This window comes from Sus scrofa, chromosome 4 (genome assembly GCF_000003025.6).
Source record: "Sus scrofa isolate TJ Tabasco breed Duroc chromosome 4, Sscrofa11.1, whole genome shotgun sequence".
Lineage (NCBI taxonomy): Eukaryota > Metazoa > Chordata > Mammalia > Artiodactyla > Suidae > Sus > Sus scrofa.
The window spans coordinates 45,863,274-45,885,610 of NC_010446.5; the positions used below are offsets into that span (position 1 = coordinate 45,863,274).

Below are 22,337 nucleotides of genomic sequence, written 5' to 3' on the forward strand. Positions count from 1 at the left end.
GTTCAAACCGTTAGTTCTTCTCATATTCTTTTATAGAATTATAAAATTCCTGTCAATATAGTCAAACATATCAGGGAATCTATTATTTAGTCTTCCTGCTACACAGTTGTCATCCTGTGACTTCCCTTCCCCTTATCCTAGGAATTCCTATTGCCTCTTTCCTATTTTGGATCCCATGACATCCTTATAGTTCTTGGTTGATTCCCTCATCTTGTTGGAGCACATCCTCTCTTAGCTTTCTGAGAAAAGATGCAGGGAAATAAATTTGAGCCTCTGTAGTTCTTAAATGGTTTTTCTTCTAATCTCATTTCACTTTATAATTGTTCAGATATAGAATTATAGGTTGCCAATTGTTCAGAAATTTGAGGGCTTTGCTGCACTGTTATCTTTTCTTTCTTTTTCTTTTCTTTTTCTTTTTTTTTTTTTTCTGTCTTTTGTCCTTTTAGGGCCACACTCATGGCATATGGAGGTTCCCAGACTAGGGGTAGAATCAGAGCTGTAGCCGCTGGCCTACGCCACAGCCACAGCAATGCCAGATCCCAGCCATAGCTCATGGCAACACCAGATCCTCAGCCCACTGAGCAAGGCAAGGGATCGAACCTGCATTCTCATGGATACTAGGCAGATTTGTTTCTGCTGAGCCATGACAGGAACCCCTTTGCTGCACTCAATGTTGATGAGAAGATCAGCTGCTGTTCTGACTCCTGACCCTTTCCATGTGACCCTTTTTTCTCTCCATTTTCTCTTATTTTCCTCTTTCCTCTTGTATTTCTCCAAGGTTCTAAAATTGTATTAGAATTTGCCTTGAAATCTTTTTTAACTCTTTGTCTTGGTACTCAGTGGACCCTTTTACAGTCCACTGTATTTTTCTTCATTCTGTTTTTCTAGAACTTTAGAGATTAGATCACCTGAATTGATGTTCTCTCTCCCTGTCATTTTTTCTTACTTTTTTTTTTTTTTTTTTTTTTTTTTTTTTTTTTTTTTTTTTTTACTTACTGGAAAATTTCCTAGACTGTATCTTCTACCCTTAATTTAAAATTTTAATTTCAGATGATCTAAATTAGATTTTAATTTCTAAGAGTTCTTCCATGTTCTCTGATTAATTTCTCTTTCTTCTAAATAGCATTTTCTTCTTTATGACCTCTCTCTGAAACTATTATATTTTGTCTGAAGTATTCTTCTTTATGCTTTTTCTCTGTTTTCTCGCCACTTCTTCTATTTGTTTTTCTGGTTTGATAGTTTTACTGAAAAGCTCATTTGTATTTGAGAGTAAGTTGGTAATTGGAGTATCTTAAGTATGCAGAGGGAGCTGAACTTTTTCTCCTCCCTTCCTTTCTGCCTTCCTGCCTCCCTTCCTTCATCCCTCACGTTTTCCTTTTTTCTCTCTTCTCCCCATCTTCTTTCTTCCTTTTCCTCTTCTCCTTTATCTCTTATCCTAAAGAATTGCCAACTATTATTATCAATAAGCCTTTTTTAAGGCAATAGTCCTCTGATCTCTTGTAAGAATACCTGGGAGACAGCATTCTAGGAGCTAAGAAAGGGTAATGGGGTGAAGCTTTCATCTACTGTTCAGACTGTATGTAGACTTTGACTTAATTACTTTAGAATGGTATTTTATTCTTGCCTTCTCCTGTGCTTGGTATGCCTAAGTTCATAAGCTTTCTAGATCAGTTTATTTAAGAGAATAAACCACTCTTCTCTTTCATGTGTTGGGGAGAGAGGGGTTTTGGGTTTTGTGTTATGGAGGGAAGACTTTAGAATTCATACTCCTGTTTTTATCACTTTCCCTAACTCCCACCTTTAAAAGCACCTTGTAGCCCCAATGCCTAAACTATTTTATGGTTTTTTAGTTGAATCATCCTGCTTTTCATTGGCTATCTCTCTGATGGCAGTCACATTTCAACATCTTTTTCATTAAGTTAGTTACCAAGTCTCCATCAGCTTTCCATTGTCCAAAAATTCATGATCATTTCTCCTCAGATTCTCTTTGCCCTTATGGTATTATACATTTATAAATCCAGTTTATTATCATTTTAGTCAAATTTGGGAAAGGAAATAGAAATGCATGCATTTGTCCTGCTTATTTCATTTAATAAGAATTTATATGATTTTTCTGATCTAGTAGAACAAGATAAATTTTCTCTGCATTTGTATTTTATTGTTTAAATCAGTGACAAAGTACATAAAGTAGTGGGATATATTTATGGTGGGGATAGTGAAAAAATTTATCATTAAAAATCACTATTGATTTATTATAGGATGACTCCTTCGGTAGGCATTCATGTATCAAGTGAATTGACTAAATTAAATCATAAAATATATTTATCATTTCCTTTCTTAAATGCAAACAAATTAGATTTTGAAATATCATTTAAAAATCTTCAAAATCAATTTTTTTTCTCTTTACTTCCTTCCAGTAAGCTCCCTTCCACAGTTACCTTGTACTTGAATTTTGCCCAGTTATATTTTATATTCTAAATCCTTATTATCAATAATCCTTATAGGCTCATTATAAGTAAGCTGATTTCATTTGTTCAAAAACACATATTGAGTGTGTACCAGACACTGGGCTGTGTGCTGGGGAAATAGGGAGGTGCATTCCCTGCACTCATGGGATTTTCTAATTTATTAGGAGGAGAAAGACAATGAAAACAAGAGTTATATGACATATATCTAGGCTACAGCAGGGAAATTCAGAGTGTTCTTAGTGTACATATGGAAGCACCTTGACTAGAGAAAGTGATATTATCCTAAAAGTCTTAGAAAGCTATAGTAGAGCTTTGTAATTAGTTCTTTGCACATGGATGCTATGTGTATAATAGATTGCATTCGGGCAAGACTGAAGAAGCACAAAACCAGATATTTAGGTTTTGTTACTCAGAAAAGTGATGATGATGGTCCTAAATAGCATAAAGAATTTGAGAGAGAATTGGCCATACTGATATTAGTGTAGATAAGGGCATAAGGAAAAAAGTAAAATTAAAGACAGCTGTTACAAAGGTTTATATTTAATTTTTTGAAATCACCTTGAAGTGAATTCTAGAGAATGATCCAAGTCAAGAGGTTAGATAGATGTGTATATGACATGACTTTTATTATTTTAAAAAATAGTTTATGTATTTAAATATTTTCCTCACACAAGAGAATTATTAAAGTAATATGCAAGCCAAAGATGCACTTCTAAAAGGAACTACTTCTTACTTAATATTCAGTGCAGGCAAGTGAATCATGTTAGCATGGTAATTATGATTTAAAAACTTTGTCTTTAGCAGGAAAAGGTGTTTCAGAATAATATATAATATTTAAAGATGATTTCAAAATTCCCCAAAAATCAAGTCTTTGGTGATTAGGAGAATGCAAAACATACCTGTAGGGTGACTGTTACCTTTGAGAATTCCAGATTAATGAGAGATGCTGAGTGTTATGAAGAATTAACAGACCTAGAAACTCTCGATTCTGACTTGAGAACTTGACCTTATCCTTATTATTGTTATTATTATGCCAATCCACGCAGTCTTATATCCTTTGTAGTATTCTTTGCTCTTCAAGCTTTTAGCTAATAGAATAGTTCTTCTACTTATTCTGTACCTGTTTCAGCTTTTGCTTATAAGGCATAAAGTTGAGAAATTGAGATAAGTTATAAAGTACAATAGCATTGAAAATAAAATAAGAAAAAAATCAAGCAGAACCAAAAATAGGGAAGAAATATGAAAAAGTCATGCATAAGAATATAAGTATGCATAATATTTAATACTGGGCATTTGGTGAAATTTGACTGAATTTTAGCTGTGAGCCTTCTATGGCCAATGAAAAGAGCAAACATGACTATTACAATATATTCATGATGTTTTCTTAAAAGTTCACATAGGAGCTTTTATTGCAATACTAAGACCTGAGAGTATTATTCCTATGGATTAAGATGAAAGAACAGTATAATGGATGGTGTCCTTAATAACATACTTCATTTATAGTAATATAATATAATGTAATTTAATATCACTGTTATAATGCTAAAATTAAATTCACTAGATTCACACTATTCACACTATTCATTTCACAGCCTGGCTGGAATCATGGATAATGTTTACAAAGCTAGATTTGTGTTCCAAAGTATATTCATTAGAACATTCATTTTATAGGCTAATGAGTCTTATGTGAGTAAAAAGTACCAGAATCATTAGGAATTGCTAGGATAAAAAAAAATTAAATAGAATTTTGTATGTATGTGTTTTGTATGCTTTTTAGCATTTTGGTATGTATTACTGTTAAAATCCAAGAGGAAGTTTTATGTGTATGTGCAAAAATTAAAAAAAAAAAAATCTGAACAATTTTGAGAGGATCATCTAGCCAGACCAGTGTTTTGAGGGACATTGTTTAGAAAAGAACTTTCCAGAATAATAAAGGTAATACACACTATTCCTCCATGAATGTAAAGGAGTTTCTTAAAACAACAACAGAGTTTAATTTGCATCTGTGTGGGGCAGATGTTCCCTGTTGCTGATGAAAGGCAGATCATGCTGTCAAGGAGTACTTGACTGTAGGGTCGGCATTCTCCAATAAGATCTAAAACAACCTACAATATGTGCCTGAATCATAGATGATGGTTCAGACTTTTCCCTGAAGTGGGCCAGTGTAGTACCTTTAGACAGGTTCAAATTTTCTGTACTTGTTCACAGGGTCCTATGATTTGGTGGCTTAGCAGAGAGTAATAACAGTTTTAACTTGAACATAATTGAAAGTAATGACACCAGTTGCCTATTGTATCCATTAGAAATAAAATCTAGTAGGGTACTATCAAATGACTAGCTTTTAGCAGTGTAATTTTCTTATATGCCTTCTAAGATTGATTTACAGATATACCTTGGGGAAGGAAAGTTGTTCATAGGAGAGAGTGTTTTGTTATATAGAATAAGCTACTATAGAACAGAAAGCAGTTTCCTGACATTAGTTTGCTTGTATCTATTTTGTTTATTTACTTTGTGCCTTTTCCACAGAAGTAGAATAGTTGCATTTTTAGTAATGAGTCTAAATATTCATGTCATCAATATTTACAGGAAAAACAACTTTGACGGTACATGAAATATGTTTTTGTTTTCTGGCAGTGGACTGAGACATAAACCTGAAATAAATGACCTTGGTTACGGCATTACATTCAGTTATCATTGTAAAGAAAACCTAGATTGCATCAGAACCTTGGGAAAATCATGGGAACTGTTTCACAGGGGAATCCCAACCTTTATTTTAAGGGAGGGAGAGATGTGTTGGAGGGGAAAAGCTCATGCAACCATGAAAGGTTGATGGATTCTGCTGTGATCCCTGAGGACATTTGAACTAAAAGAAACATCTTATCAGATTGGATGATTTTCAGTTGTTTTTCTTTTCAATCTCTCTCCTTATTTATTTTACAGTGGATGGAACTAAGGTTCAACACTCTGGCAAAATGCCCACACTGCAAAAAAATGTAAGTTTCCTACTATAGGAAATTCTATTGAGAAGTATTTGAGAACAATTTAAAGAGTACAGAATTCTCACTTAAGTAGGTTTTGATTTTTAGACATACTATGGAATGAATGCATGTTTAATATATTTATGCTTTTTAAGACTAAAAAGATATATCTTTAAGTGGATTAATATATTCCATTTTTAAATTAAAATGATTTTGCTTATCTATTCTGTATAGGAAAATCAATTTGTAAGAAAACAAAATTATAGTAACCTGATGGGAATTTTCAAATGTAGTACGAGGTTTAATCTGTTGCAAATAATCTAAAATTTATATTTTTTAAATGGGCTGTAATCTAGGAGAAAACCAAATTTTGTATGTGAATGGGTTATAATTATGTAGTTGGATGACAAATTTTTTATGTTTATTTATCTCTCTTAATTACTCAGTCAATTTTTCTGTATTCCCAAGTGGTGTACCTAAGGAAGATAACAGAAGGCAATATAAAAATGGGAAAAAATAAAAAGGCATTTTGATTACAGACATTTCAGGCTACTTGTGTTGGGAGGCCCTAAGTCACCCCAAAATATTTTGACTTACTAGGAGAACTAATAGGAATTGATATACAGTTGTACTCACAGCTTTACAGTGAAAGTATGTAAAGCAAAATCCGCAAAAGAAAAAAGCACATGGGGGCAAAATCTGGAGGAAACAAAGAGCAAGCTTCCTAGAGTCCTCTCCCAGTCCAGTCATATAGGACTTAATTCCTCCAGCAGTGAATCGCTACAACATATACAAAATGTTTTTGACCGGAGGAACTTATTAGAGACTCATAATCTAAGATTTAATTGGAGCTGGTTACATAAGCAGCTGCTTCATAGCACATACCACAATTCCATATTCCCAGAAGGAAAGCAGGTGTTCAGCATAAACCATATTCTTTGCACAAACAATTTAGGTATAGCAGGCCACTCTTATCAGTAAGGGAATAGTTTGAACTTTTTTGAAATCTAAATTCCCAGGTGTTAGCCAGGGGTCTACCTCATAAGCCGACTTGTCTAAAGATAGCAGCCTGCTATACTAACTCTTTTTCTGCATAGCATCTATTTTGGTAATAAAAATTTAATTCAAAAATTGCTATTTTTCCACTTACATGTGTGGAAATTGAGCAAAGAAAATTAAACTGAAATGTTTTGATAATTCAGTATTTAAAATAAAAAATATGGAGTTCATGCTGTGGCATAGTGGATTAAGAATCCAACTGCAGCAGCTCAGGTTGCTGCCCAAGTATGGGTTTGATTCTCAACCCAGCGCAGTGGGTTAAAGGATCCAGTGTTGCTGCAGCTGTGGCATAGGTTGCAAGTGTAGCTCAAATTCAGTCCCTGGTCCAGGAAGTTCCATATGCCATCGGTGCAGCCATTAAAAAAAAAAAAAGAAATATTAGCTCATTGTTAATATTTTGTGATCTTGAGAATAATATAAATATTATATCTATTTTGAGAGTGAAGTAATCCTGAGAATGGTTTATAGGACAAAAGAAAAGTGTCTCCAAAGTATAATACAACAAAATATCTCCATTTATCTGTGCTAGATCTGATTCCAACTAAATGTATTCTGATAAGAATAACTTCTTTACAGCATATTTGTAGCTTCAATTGAACAGATATTTCCTTTTTTATTTACTTGTGAAATTTTTTAACATCTGAATGCTTAACTCAGTTGAATCCAGGATAAGTCCATAAATGGAGAAGCAAAGTGGATAACCCATATAAGTACACAGAAAAATATATACTTGAGGAACCTCCCAAACACATGTGTGTGAATATGTATGTGAATAGTCTATATTTGTTTATCTGTATTTTAACAAAAATGAAGAAAATTATATATATCTTCATCAAGAACATTAAATTGGATCATAAAAATCTTATAAAAAAAACAGAGACTTCTTGTGATTAGCAGACTGTGTGCCAGCCACAGTGATCGTTACTTTGTATACACATATATATTAATCTGTAATCTTTACAACAGTCTTGGGTAGTAGGATATTATCCTCATTTTACAGAGGGGGAGCTGTTGGAAAGGATAATGATTTTGCTTAAGTGATTTGCTTGGTTAATTATTTTACAACAATTGCATTATTTTACTAATACTAAAGGAGTTATTGCCTGTCTAGATATTCTATGGTTAGTTAAGGTATCACAAGACAGTGAGTGTATTACTGTGAAGAAAGATTTTTATCAATTACATAAAGAACTATTTGCTAAGAAATTCACATGAAATGAATCAGCTTAAATACCATTCTTAGAGAATGTTTATAGAATTGGAATCACCTGCGGAGCATAGGAGGACTCAGGGCATTAATGAGTTTGAGCAAAGTTGCTGTTATCACATGAACTTACAGCTCATATCTAGATTCCTTTTCTCTTTGAATGAATGTTTTGTTCATAACAAAATTATAAGTCATTTTTTGAAGTAAGTTTCTTTAAAAATTTTTTATTATAGTTGACTTACATTGTTGTGTTTCTGCTTTACAGCAAAGTGATTCAGTTATATATATTCTTTTTTATATTCACTCTGAGTAAACTCTGAGTTTTTATTTCTTTAAACTCAAATAGCAACTCTCCTAAAATTGTTATTGAAGTTACTAAATCATTGCTATGAAAGTAGCCTGTTATTTTTATATCTTATAAAACAAGTGAGCTCCAGAAACCAAGAAGCATTTTTTAATCTCACTGATTCTTACTCATATAATAACTGAGGCTATTGTAGCTGAAGGTGAGATATTTCTTTCATTTGGGCAGCTTATGGCCACTGGCCAGACATGAGATGTGATCCTAGTACACAGAAATGTTCTTGGACCATATTTCCATGAAAATGTTATAATGGACCAAAGATTAGTAGACATGATGATTTAATCCATGGTAAATTATCAATGACTATCATTCCATCTATGTCACTGAGATACTTTTATGTAGATCTCTTCTTGCCATTTTAAACAATAGCAGACTTATTCTTAGAAGTTATCCTTTTATTTTCTGTTTAGTGCTTTATTTTATAATTATTGATTAATTCATCAGTCCTATGCTAGATACTAGTTGCTCAAAGTAAAGATTAACCTTGTCTTCAGGGGACTTAGTCTTGTGGGCATAGAGAAGAGAAGAGACAATTACAGTAAAGTTTTTTATGCTTTAAAATGGTATGCCAGCATCCTCTGCTCTGAAGAGCCCCTAATCTGAATTAAAGGGAAAGGGAAAATGAGAGAAGGTTTGTAGGAATGAGGAATATATGAAATAAGTGATCCAAGATGAGTGGGAATGATATGAAAAAGGGGGCAGATGGCTCGTTATAGAATAGGCCACTGAATTTGCTCTTACAAAATTAACATCTCCTTTACAAATTCTAATAGATCTGTTCTATCTTCATCTAGTTGTTTACTCTGTAGTATTTGATTCTATTGATCATCCTGTTTTGTTTTGTTTTTTCTTTAGAATTTGCTCTTTTCTTGATTTCCAGACATCACTTTCTCCTGGTTTTTTCCCACTTCTCAGAACATTCCTTTCTGATCTCCTTTTTTGGCCTCACTTCCTCTTCCAACTTGTCAAATATTGCTGTTCTCTAGGATTAGAACTTAACTACAATAAATCTGTGCTTTTTCTTATGTTTTTATGTTATTTGTATGCCACTAAATCACAACCAATATACCATTAAACCACTCCAGATCTCTCTTCAGAGCTTCAGATGTAAATATACAATCTGTATTCAACATTGTGCCTATAGTTATTTCAACCTGGTGTCCCATAGGCATCTCAACTAGAACATCTCCAACTCCCCACCCCACTCTACAAACTAACCTTCCTTGTGTATTGATGAGTAATTTACATTAATAAATGTTTTGGGAGTTCCCGTCGTGGCGCAGTGGTTAACGAATCCGACTAGGAACCATGAGGTTGCGGGTTCGGTCCCTGCCCTTGCTCAGTGGGTTGACGATCCGGCATTGCCGTGAGCTGTGGTGTAGGTTGCAGATGCGGCTCGGATCCTGCGTTGCTGTGGTTCTGGCGTAGGCCGGTGGCTACAGCTCCGATTCAACCCCTAACCTGGGAATCTCCATATGCCGCGGGAGCGGCCCAAGAAATAGCAACAACAACAAAGACAAAAAGACAAAATACAAAAAAAAATAATAAATAAATAAATAAATAAATGTTTTGCTCTCTGCCTAGCTGACCAAGCAAAAACTGAGTATATTTTTATTCCCCATACCCAAATTTTAACAAGTTCTGTCATTTGTCTCTTGATATTTCCATTCTGTTCTCTTATTCTCATGATTCCTACTATATATAGTTCAAGCATTCAGGATCCCTCACCAGAACTACTCCAATAGCTTTCTAATTTATTCTTCAGCTTTAATAGGGCTCTTCCCATTTATTAGAGTAATGGTCCCCACATGCAAATATAATTTTAAACTGGCTTCAGACCTTTGAGTAGCTCCCAAATGCATGGCATGGTATACACTTGTGCAAGTTGTATATTGTACAACCCACGGAGGTCCCATTTACACTGTTATTCTAGGTTTTTCTATTAGTGCCATATATATTATCCTGAGGAAGGATATTCTCTATTTATTGATATAAATGTATCACATAGATTATTGCCCCATTGCCTAAAGTCCAAAATCAAATTCCATGCTTCTTAACAAGATTTATACAACCCTCTAAGTTTAAATATTTGCCTAAATTCTCTATGGGTATTTTTGTTATGTTTTCTTCCACCTGTACACATACCGTCAGCCTCAAGAAATTCTTCTACTTCCATAAATATACAGTTCAGTTTCTTGTTTCTGTCCATTAATCTCCTGCTAGGCCTGGAATGACCTGGCTTGTCCCTTTCTCAATCCTGACTGCTTGGAAAACACTTGCATTACTTCGAATTAGCTTGTAATTAGAAAAATCCCTTGTTTTTACTCAGGGACACTTTCTCTGGGAGAAAAATCTGCTGCTTATTTCTTGAGTGAAATCTATTTTTTCATAGCTGAACAGTACATCTTTTCTCAGCTAAGATGACTTACTCTCCCATCTAATCACATCTTACCTTATCTGTAAGTTCACCTACTAAAGCCTTCACTGGCTACGTCATCTGAAAATTATGCTTAAATAACACTGCTTAGCACCATCTTCATTCTCCAGGTATCCTTCATAATGCTAGTGTTCCACAGGGGAGTTGTGAATGGGAAGGCAAATATTTGAAGAGTGATTAGTTGAATGTTTGGGAAATCTTGCATGATATTTTCCTCTTGGATGTTCAGTGTCTACATTTTTGTATATTAGAGGATCTTGACTTTCATATCCAATAATATGAAAGACTAGTTAACTGTTACAAATATCCTTTTTTCATTTTTAGAAATTTTATTGAAGTATAGTTGATTTACAGTGTTGTATTAATTTCTGCTATATAGCAAAGTGATTCAGTTATATGTACAAGTTGATCCACTCTTTTTTCAGCTTCGTTTCCCATATAGGTTATCACAAAATACTGAGTAGAGTTCCCTGTGCTATATAACAGTTCCCTGTTGACCATCCATTCCCTATATAGTAGTGTGCATATGCCAGTGACAAACTCCCAGTTCATCCCTCACCTCTACCATTCCCCTTTGGTAACCAAAAACTTGTTTTTAAAGTTTGTTTCTGTTTTGTAAGTTCGTTTGTATCATTCTTTAGATTAACATGTAAGTGATATATAACATTTGTCTTTATCTGACTTATTTCACTTGGTATGATAATCTCTAGGACCATCCATGTTGCTACAAATGCCTTTATTTCATTTTTTTTTTTATGGCTGAGTAGCATTCCATTGTATATATGTACCACATCTTCTTTATCTATTCCACTATCAACGGACATTTAGGTTGTTTCCATATCTTGACTATTGTAAATAGTATTGCAATGAACATTGGGATGCATGTATCTTTTTGAATTATGGTTTTCTCTGCCCAGAAGTGGGATTTCTGGATCATATGTTTAGTTTTTTGAGGACCCTCCATACTGTTTTCCATAGTGGTTGTACCAATTTCCATTCCCACCAACAGTGTAGGAGGGATTCCTTTTCTCCATACCCTATCTAGCAACTTTTTAAATGCATAGTTCAGCTTATATGAATGTTAATTCGGAAATCCCCAGGGACCAGAAATGGAGAACAAATTACAACCAGTGCTGTTCCCAGGGCAGTTACCAATACTAGGGTCTCAGAGCCTTGTGTTTCAGTGTTCAAATGAAGAATGACAGGGAAGGCCTTGGCCTTGAATAAGGTGGGGAGTTGGAATACCATCCCTTCCCACCCCCAATAAAGTTCTTAAAGGACTATTCTCCATGAAAAGAGTAGGTCAAGGAAAAAAGTCCCCCAGAAAAGGAAGAATTCAAATGGATATTTTATAAGAACAGTGAATTTTTTTATATTAAGGTTTGTCAAAGTAAGTTCTCAACAAAACCACCAAGCACCTGAGGAAACAAGATACCATAAGCAGAACTGGCATTGATAATAAACAGAATAGTTAGACTTCTGAGGACTTCAGATATTATCATTATTTTAAGAAGGTATATTATAACCATGTCTAAAATATTTTTTAAATAGAAATAAGAGAAAACAGATAAGAGTCTAAAAAATGATTGCAGGCACACACAATAGCCTATACACAAATGTTCATAGCAACTTTAAACTTAATAGCCCCTAACTGGAAACAGTCTAAATGTTCTTCCATGGCTGAATGGGTAAATAAACTGAGATTTATCCAGATCTTGACATACTATTCAGCAATCAAAGGAACAAATTATGGTTCATTCATGCAACAGTTTGGGTGAATCTTTGGGAATTTATGCTAAGTGAAAACCAGTCACACGAGGTAAACTACAATAAGATTCCTTTTATTTGATAACAAAATTTTAGGAATAGACAACAGGTTAGTGATGGTGTGATAGGTGCAGGGGCTGAGTAGGCAGGAGGAAGAATCCTTGAGGCTTTGGAACTTTTCTATATCTTAACTGTGATGATGGATATGTGAAATTCCAAGTAGAATAAATTATATAGAATTAAATATACACATACACACTAATGAATATAAGTAAACCAGGAAATATGGATAGGGTATCAGTAGATTATATGAATGTCAATATCCTAGTTATAATATTGTACTGTAGATTGCAAGATATTACCATTGGGGGATATTGGGTAGGGAACAAATGACATTTCTTTATATTGTTTCTTAAAGCTGCTTATGAGCCTACACTTGTTCTAAAACTAAAATTAATTAATCCAAAAAATAACCACAAAGTTTTTAAAAGAAGCAATAAACTTCTAAAAATTAAAAATTAGAGATGTGAAGATGGTGGAATAGAAAGACTGCAGCTCAACTTCTCTCCTAAAAACAACAAAATTAAAACCAAATGCGGAGCAATGTTCAATCAAATGGACTGGAAACTTTCAAAAAGATATCTTACTCCAGAAGACAAAGAGGAGGCCACATAGGAGGTAGGAGGGGTGATTACATGATATAAGCAACCCCATACCTCCTGGGTAGGAAGCACCACAGACTGGAAAGTAACTGTATCACAGAGACTCCCCTACAGGAGTGAGAATTCTGAGCTCCATGTCAAGTCCCAAGAGCATCTGGTATTGAAGGCCAGTGGGGCTTGAGTGCAGCAATTCCATAGGACTGGGGGAAATGGAGACCCCATTCTTAAAACCTGCACACAGACTTTCAGGTGCACTGGGTCCCAGGGCAAAGCAAAGTCTCTATAGGAACCTGGGTCAAACCTGACTGTAGTTCTTGGAGGAACTCCTGGAAAAACAGGGGTGAATGTGGCTTCTAATGGGGGAAGGGCATTGAAAGCAAAGCTCTTGGGAATATTCATCAGTGTGCATTTCTTTGGACGTGGCCATTTTGGGAAAATCTGGGTCCACCCATCAGTGCTGAGAAGCCCCAGGCCAAACAACATTCCAGGTGGGATCACAGCCCCACCCATCATTAAACAAGCTACCTAAAGACCCCCAGGCACATAGCCACCTCTAATCTTATCCAGAGACAAAGTCCCGCCCACCAAAGGGATAAGAGTAGCTCCACCTACCAGTGGGCAGGCACTAGTCCCTCCCATCAGAAAGCCTACAGCAAGCCCCTGTACCATATTCAGCCACAAGGGGAGCAGACATCAGAAGTAAGAGAGGTTACAACTCTATTATCTGTAAAAAGGTTGCCACACCAAAAACCTATGAAAATGAAAAGACAGAACCATAATTCAGATGGAGAATGAAAAAAACCCCAGAAAAACAGTTAAGTGATCAGGATATTCTCAGCCTCCATGAAAAAGACATTATATTGTTGATGCTGAAGATGATGCTAGACATTGGAAATAAACTGGAGGCAAAGATGGATAATCAACAGGAAACACTGAGCAAAGAAATACAAGATATAAAACTTAAGCAAGAAGAGATGCAAAATATAATAACTGAAACTTAAAAATTCATTAGAAGCAGCCAACAGCAGAAAACAGACAGAACAACAAATAAGCGAGATGGAAGAGAGATTTGTGGAAATCATGGATGCAGAAGAGAAAAGAGAAAAAAGATTTAAAAAACAAATGAAGAGAGTCTCAGAGAACTCTGGGACAATGTTAAATGCACAAACATCCATATTATAGGGGTGCCAGAAGGAGAAGAGAGAGAGAAGGGGACAGAAAAAATATTCCAAGAGATAATAGCCAAAAACTACCGTAACATGGGAAAGGAACGACTCACTCAAATCCAGGAAGCACAGTGAGTACCATATAAAATAAACCCAAGGAGGAACACCCCAAGACACATATTAAGCGAACTGACCAAAATTAAAGACAAAGAGAAAATCTTGAAAGCAGCTAGGGAAAAGAAACAAGTAACATATAAGGGAACCCCAATAAGGTTATCGGCAGATTTTTCAGCAGAAACTGCAGGCCAGGAGGGAGTGGCATGATATAATTAATGTGATAAAAGGAAACAACCTCCAACCAAGATTCCTTTAACCACCAAGGCTCTCACTGAGATTTGAAAGAGAAATCAAAAGCTTTACAGACAAGCAAAAGCTAAGAGAATTCAGCAACGCTATACCAGCTTTACATCAAATACCAAAGGAAAGTCTCTAGGCAGAAAAGAAAAGGCCTCAACCAGAAACAATAATACCACAAATGACAAGGCTCATCAGTAAGGGTATATATACAGTAAACATACAAAATCATCCATGCACAATTACGCCACCAAAATCAGAAATCATGAGAAGAGGAGGGTACGAATGCTGGACACTGGAGGTGCATTCCCAATTAAGAGACCAACAACTTAAAAAAATCTCAATATATATGGAATCATATCAAAACTTCAGAGTTAATGCAAACCAAAAATCTACATTTGATACACAAATAGGAAAAATCAACTCAAATACAACACTAAAGATAGTCATCAAACCACAACAGGAGAGAACAAGAGAAAGGAAGAAAAAGAGCAACAAAAACAAATCCAAAGCAGTTAATAAAATGGCAATGAGAACATACATATCAAGAATTACCTTAAATGTTAATGGACTAAATGCCCCAGCCAAAAGACATAGAAAGGCTGAATGGATACAAAAACAAGACTCATCTATATGCTGTTTTCAAGAGACCCACTTCACTTCTAGGGACACATACAAACTGAAAGTGAGAAGATGGAAGAAAATATATCATGCAAACGGGAATCAAAAGAAAGCAGGAGTAGCAATACACATAACAGACAAAATAGACTTTAAAATGAAGAATATTTTAAGAGACAAGAGTATTTTAAGAAACACTACCTAATGATCAAAGCATCAATCCAAGAAGAAGATATAACAATTTGAAATATCTATGCACTCAACAAAGGTTCACCACAATATATAAGGCAACTGCTAACAATCCAGGACAAATCAACAATAACACAATAATAGTGCGGGACTTTAACACCCCACTTAAAGCAATGGACAGATCATCCAGAAAGAAAATCAACAAGGAAACACAGGCCTTGAATGAAGCATTAGACCAGATGAAATTAATAGATATTTATAGGACATTCTATCCAAAAGCAACAGAATGCACTTTCTTCTCAAGTACACATGGAACATTGGCTAAGATTGATCATATCCTGGGCTACAAATGCAACCTTGGTAACATTAAGAAAGTTGAAATCATATCAAGCATCTTTTGTGACCACCACACTATACGACTAAATCAACAACAAGAAAAAACTGCAAAACACACAAACACGTGGAGACTAAACAATATACTACTAAACAACCAATGGATCACTGAAAAAATCAAAGAAGAAATAAAAAAATACCTAGAAGCAAATGAAAACGAAGATACGCCACTCCAAAACCTATGGGATGCAGCAAAAGCCATTCTAAGAGGATAGTTTATAGCAATGCAAGCCCACCTCAGGAAACAAGAAAAAGCTCAAATAAACAAGCTAACTTGACATCTAAAGCAGCTCAAGAGAGAAGAACAGACAAGACCTAAAGTTAGTAGAAGGAACGAAATAAAGATCAGAGCAGAAATCAACGAAATAGAAACAAAGAAAACCATAGAAAAGATCAATGAAAGGAAAAGCTGGTTCTTTGAAAAGATCAACAAAGTTGATAAACTCTTAGCCAGACTTCTCAAGCAAAAAAGAGAGAGGACTCAAATCAATAAAATTAGAAATGAAAAAGGAGAAGTAACAACGGACATCACAGAAATACAAAGGATCATAAGAGACTGCTATATGCAACTATACTCCAATAAAATGGAAAACCTAGAAGAAATGGACAAATTCTTAGAAAAGTGCAATCTTCCAAGACTAAACCAAGATGAAATAGAAAAGATGAATGGACCAATCACAAGAACTGAAATTGAAACTGGGACTTAAAAACTTCCAACAAACAAAAGTCCAGGACCAGACGGCTTCACAGGCGAATCCTATCAAACATTTAGAGAAGAGCTAAAACCTCTCCTTCTGAAACTATTTCAAAAAATTGTAGAGGAAGGGACACTCCCAAACTCATTCTATGAGGCCACCATTACCCTGATACCAAAACCAGACAAAGATACCACAAAAAAAGAAAACTATAGGCCAATTTCAACAAAATACTAGCACACCGCATCCAACAATACATTAAGAGGATTGTACATCATGATCAAGTGAGATTTATCCCAGGGATACAAGGGTTCTTCAATATCCACAAATCCATCAGTGTGATACACCACACTGACAAACTGAAGAATAAAAACCATACGATCATCTCAATAGATGCGGAAAAAGCCTTTGACAAAATCCAACACCCATTTCTGATAAAAACCCTTCAGCAAATGGGCATAGAGGGAACCTACCTCAACATGATAAAGGCCATATACGACAAACCCACAGCGAACATCATTCTCATAGTGAAAAGCTGAAAGAATTCCTGCTGAGATCAGGAACAAAACAAGGATGTCTGCTCTCACCACTACTATTGCACATAATTTTGGAAGTCTAGCCACAGCAATCAGAGAAGTAAAAGAAATAAAAGGAATCCAAATTGGAAAGGAAGAAGTAAAACTATCCCTATTTGCAGATGACATGATGCTATACCTAGAGAATCCTAAGGACTCTACCAGAAAACTGTTAGAGCTCATCCACAAATTTGGCAAAGTCGCAGGATACAAAATCAATACACGGAAATCGACAGCGTTTCTATATACTAACAATGAAAAAGCAGAAAGAGAAATTAGGGAAGCAATCCCATTTCCCATCACATCCAAAAGAATAAAATACCTAGGAGTAAACCTACCTAAAGAAACAAAAGACCTATACTCTGAAAACTACAAGCCACTGATGAAAGAAATAAAAGATGACACAAATAGATGGAAAGATTTACCATGCTCTTGGATTGGAAGCATCAATATTATCAAAATGACTCTACTACCCAAGGCAATCTACAGATTCAATGCAATCCCTATCAAATTACCAAGGACATTTTTCACAGAAATCGAACAAAATATTTTAAAGTTTGTTTGGAAGCACAAAAGACCCAGAATAGCCAAAGACATCCTGAAAAAGAAAAACGGAGCTGGAGGAATCAGGATCCTAGACATCAGACTATACTACAAAGCAACAGTCGTCAAAACTGCATGGTACTGGCACAAAGACAGACATATAGATCAGTGGAACAGGAGAGAAAGCCGAGAATTAAACCCACGCACCTATAGCCAACTAGTCTATGACAAAGGAGGCAAGAATATACAATGGAGAAAGGACAGCTTGTTCAATAAGCTGTGCTGAGAAAACTGGACAGCCACATGTAAAAGAAATGAGAACACTCCCTGACACCACACACAAAAATAAACTCAAAATGGATTAAAGACCTAGATATAAGACCAGACACTATAAATCTCTTAGAGGAAAACATAGGTCAAATACTCTCCGACATAAACGACAGCAACATCTTCTCAGATCCACCTATCAGAGTATTAACAATAAAAAGAAAAATAAACAAACAGATTCAATGCAATCCCTATCAAATTACCAAGGACATTTTTCACAGAAATCGAACAAAATATTTTAAAGTTTGTTTGGAAGCACTAAAGACCAAGAATAGCCAAAGACATCCTAAAAAAGAAAAATGGAGCTGGAGCAATCAGGCTCCCTGACTTAAGACTATATATAGTACAAAGCAACAGTCATCAAAACCATATGGCACTGACATAAAGGCTGAAATATAGATCAGTTGAACAGGATGGAAAGCCCAGAATTAAACTCACGCACCTATAGCCAACTAATCTATGACAAAGGAGGCAAGAATATACAATGGAAAAAGGACAGCCTGTTCAATAAGTGGTGCTGAGAAAACTGCCCAGCCACATGTAAAAGAAAGAAATGAGAACACTCCCTAACACCATACACAAAAATAACTCAAAATGGATTAAAGACCTAAATATAAGACCAGATACTATAAAATCTTAGAGGAAAACATAGGCTAAACACTCTCTGACCTAAATGACAGCAACATCTTCTCAGATCCACCTTAGTGTAATGACAGTAAAAACAAAAATAAACAAATGGGACCTAATGAAACTTAGAAGTTTCTGCACAGCAAAGGAAACCCTAAACAAAATGAAAAGACAACCTGCAGAATGGGAGATAATATTTTCAAATGAATCGACTGACAAGGGATTAATCTCCAAAATTTACAAACACCTCCTACTGCTCAATACCAACAAAACAAACAACCCCATCAAAAAATGGGCAGAATATCTAAACAGACGTTTCTCCAAAGAAGACATACAGATGGCCAAGAAACACATGAAAAGATGTTCAACAGCACTCATGATTAGAGAAATGCAAATCAAAACCACTATGAGGTACCATCTCACACCAACCAGAATGGCCATCATCAAAAAGTCAGTAAGTGCTGGATAGGGTTGGAGAAAAAGGAACCCTATTTCACTGTTGGTGAGATTGTAAATTGGTGTAACCATTGTGGAAAACAGTATGGAGATTCCTCTGAAAACTAAAAATAGAACTACCATTTGATCCAGCAATCCCACTTCTGGGCAGGTATCTAGAGAAAACCATGACTTGAAAAGACACATGTACTCCAACATTCATTGCAGTGCTATTTTCAGTAACCAAGACATGGAAACAACCTAAATGTCCATCAGCAGAGGAATGGATCAAGAAAATGTGGTACATATACACAATGGAATATTACTCAGCCATGAAAAGGAACAAAATACCAGCATTTTAACAACATGGATGGACCTGGAAATTGTCATGCCAAGTGAAGTCTTTTAGATCATGAGACATCAACCTCAAATGGTATCACTTACGTGTGTAATCTAAACAAAGGGCACAACGAACTTCTTTGCAGAACAGATGCTGACTCACAGACTTTGAAAAACTTACGGTTTCCAAATGAGACAGGTTGGGGGGTTGGAAGATGTACTGAGGGTTTGCGATGGACAAGCCATAGGGTTTTTTTGTGATGATTGTTGTACACCTGTAAATGTAATAAAATTATTAAGTTAAAAAAGGATACAAACTACTAAGTATAAAATAAACAACAGATTTATGATAGAGCACAGGGAAATATTACTGTTATTTTATAATGCCTTTAAATGGAGTGTAATGTTTAAAACTATTGAATCATTATGTTATACACCTGAAACTAATAAAATGTTGTAAATCAGCAGAAAATAAATAAACACATAGGACTGCAACAATTAAAATTTTTTATCTGATCAAAAATACATTAGAGATGTGAAAATGCAATGGAATAGGCTAAACAGCAGATCAAACTAAGTTGACAAGTTATAGATTAGAAGGCAAAGGCAAGTAAATTACCTAGAATCCATCCAAGAGATAAAGACGAAAATAGTATTAAGAGAAATATAGGAGTTCCCATTGTGGTGCAGTGGTTAACGAATCCGACTAGGAACCATGAGGTTGCAGGTTCGATCCTTGGCCTTGCTCAATGGGTTAAGGATCTGGTATTGCCGTGAGCTGTGGTGTGGGTCAGAGATGCGGCTTTGATTCCTCATTGCTGTGGCTCTGGCATAGGCCAGTGGCTACAGCTCCAACTAGACCCCTAGCCTGGGAACCTCCATATGCTGTGGGAGTGGTTCAAGAAAAGGCAAAAAGGCAAAAAGGCAAAAAAAAAAAAAAAGTATATGTGAGGACATCTGATATATTTCTGATCTAGAAGGAAAAACTAGAAAATGGGATAGAAGCATTTTGAAAATTTTCAGATCTAATGAAAGAGTAACCTGTAGATTTAAAAAAGAAAACAACAATGAAATCCAAGCAGAATAAATAATGCTTTTTAGTGAAATTGTAGTTAAATAAGCTAAATAAAACATATTAAAATCAGAGACAGAAAAGGCAATTTTTTTTAAGTTTTATTGAAGTATAGTTGATTTACAATGTTATAATTTCTGCTGTACAACAAAGTGATTCAGTTATACATGTACACACATCCGTTCTTTTTCAGATTCTTTTCTTATGTAGATTATCACAGAATATTGAGCAGAGTTCCCTATGCTATACAGCAGGTCCCCATTGGCCAGCCATTCCATACACCACAGTGTGCATATGGATAGGCAGATTTTTTTTGTATGAAAATGGTAGCAGTTCTGTCATCAGACATCTCAACAGCAGCAATGGAAGCCAAAATGTTTAAAAATATTTCAAAGTACTAAGAGAAATGAACTATCAAACTGGTATTGCAGACCTATCTAAAATACTACAGACTAATGGAGGTAAAATAAAGATATTTGCAAATGCAGAACCAACCAATAAGAACAATCAAAACATAGTGTTACAATCCTGATAACCTCACTAAAGAAGTTGATAGAAGGTGAACTTAGGAAAATAACCCAGAAGGAATTGCTAAGTCCAAGAAAGGATAAACCTAGAAATTCCTTTTTTTTTTTTTTTTGTCTTTTTGCTATTTCTTGGGCCGCTCCCACGGCATATGGAGATCCCCAGGCTAGGGGTCGAATCGGAGTTGTAGCCACCGGCCTATGCCAGAGCCACAGCAACGTGGGATCCGAGCCACGTCTGCAACCTACACCACAGCTCACGGCAATGCCGGATCGTTAACCCACTGAGCAAGGGCAGGGACCGAACCCACAACCTCATGATTCCTTGTCGGATTCGTTAACCACTGCACCACGACGGGAACTCCTAAACCTAGAAATTCTGTGCATTCCTCAGGAAGGAACCCTGACTGTATAAAACAGCAAAAACAATAACAGTAATACTATTAATGCTAATAAGTTTGGAAAAATAAAAATAGAATTGAAATATTAGAGAGCAAGAGCATGTAAGATGATAATGTAATGTTTGGAGTTAAAACTTTTTAAGATCTGGGAGTTCCCATTGTGGCACAGTGGAAACAAATCCAGCTAGTATCCATGAGAATGCGGGTTCAATCCCTGGCCTCACTCAGTGGGCTGGGAATCTGGCATTGCTGTGAGCTGTGGTGTAGGTCACAGACATAGCTTGGATCTCAGGTTGCTGTGGAGTAGATGTAGGCATAGGCATAGGCCAGCAACTGTACCTCCAATTTGACCCCTAGCCTGGGAACTTCATATGCTCCAAGAGTGCAGCCCTAAAAAAAACTTTTTAAGATCTGTGCACTTATTGGGAAGATAGATTTACCAAATGATTTTAGTTGTTAAATGGTTCACATATTAAAATTTTAAGTGTAAGTGCTAAAGAATAAAAATAAATTGTAAAACTTTCTAAATAGTAGGTAGAAAATGAAATAAAAGTCATAGTCAATTCAAAAAAAGTCCAACAAAGGGGGTGAAAAAGCAAAGAAAATAGAAAACTAATAGAAAGCCTAAATGAGATAGACGAAATAATCAATATATATTATCAGAGTATATATATAATTATACTAAACTTGTCAATAAAACGTGCGAGAAATTATCAAACTAGATTTAAGTACATCTATATGTAAAATGAAGAAGAAACATACTAAATATGAGCACATAGAATGAAAGTAAAAGATGTTAACACTAACCAAGAAAAGATACACCAGGCAAATCTAACCAACAATGAAATAGTAATAGTAGTTAAAATAGCAGAAACTGCCCTTCTTTTCCTTACAATGAAAGAACTGTCGGTCTTAATGGCCACCCAGATAGAGAATGCACTTCCTAGCCGCTTTTGCAGATAATTTTGACCATGTGTTTATGTTAGGGCTAATTGAATATGAACAAAAGTGACTAATACATCTTCCTGATACCCTCCTTAAAGATAAAACTGCTTCTCTTGCTTTTCCCTCCCTCCTCCAATTGGCCAGAAAAGGCAACTGCAGCAGGAGACTTGTTACCGTATTGTGTCAGTAGCA

At 35.5% G+C, this 22,337-nt stretch overlaps 1 protein-coding gene across 1 annotated transcript in view; it reads left to right on the plus strand.

Moving 5' to 3' along the window:
* Positions 1–22,337, plus strand: part of TMEM55A (transmembrane protein 55A) — a 65,778-nt gene that overhangs the window by 37,859 nt on the left and 5,582 nt on the right. The window contains exon 6 of the mRNA XM_013996621.2: positions 5,409–5,461. Coding sequence (XP_013852075.1) covers positions 5,409–5,461 — 53 coding nt within the window. The remainder of the gene's footprint in view (positions 1–5,408; positions 5,462–22,337) is intronic.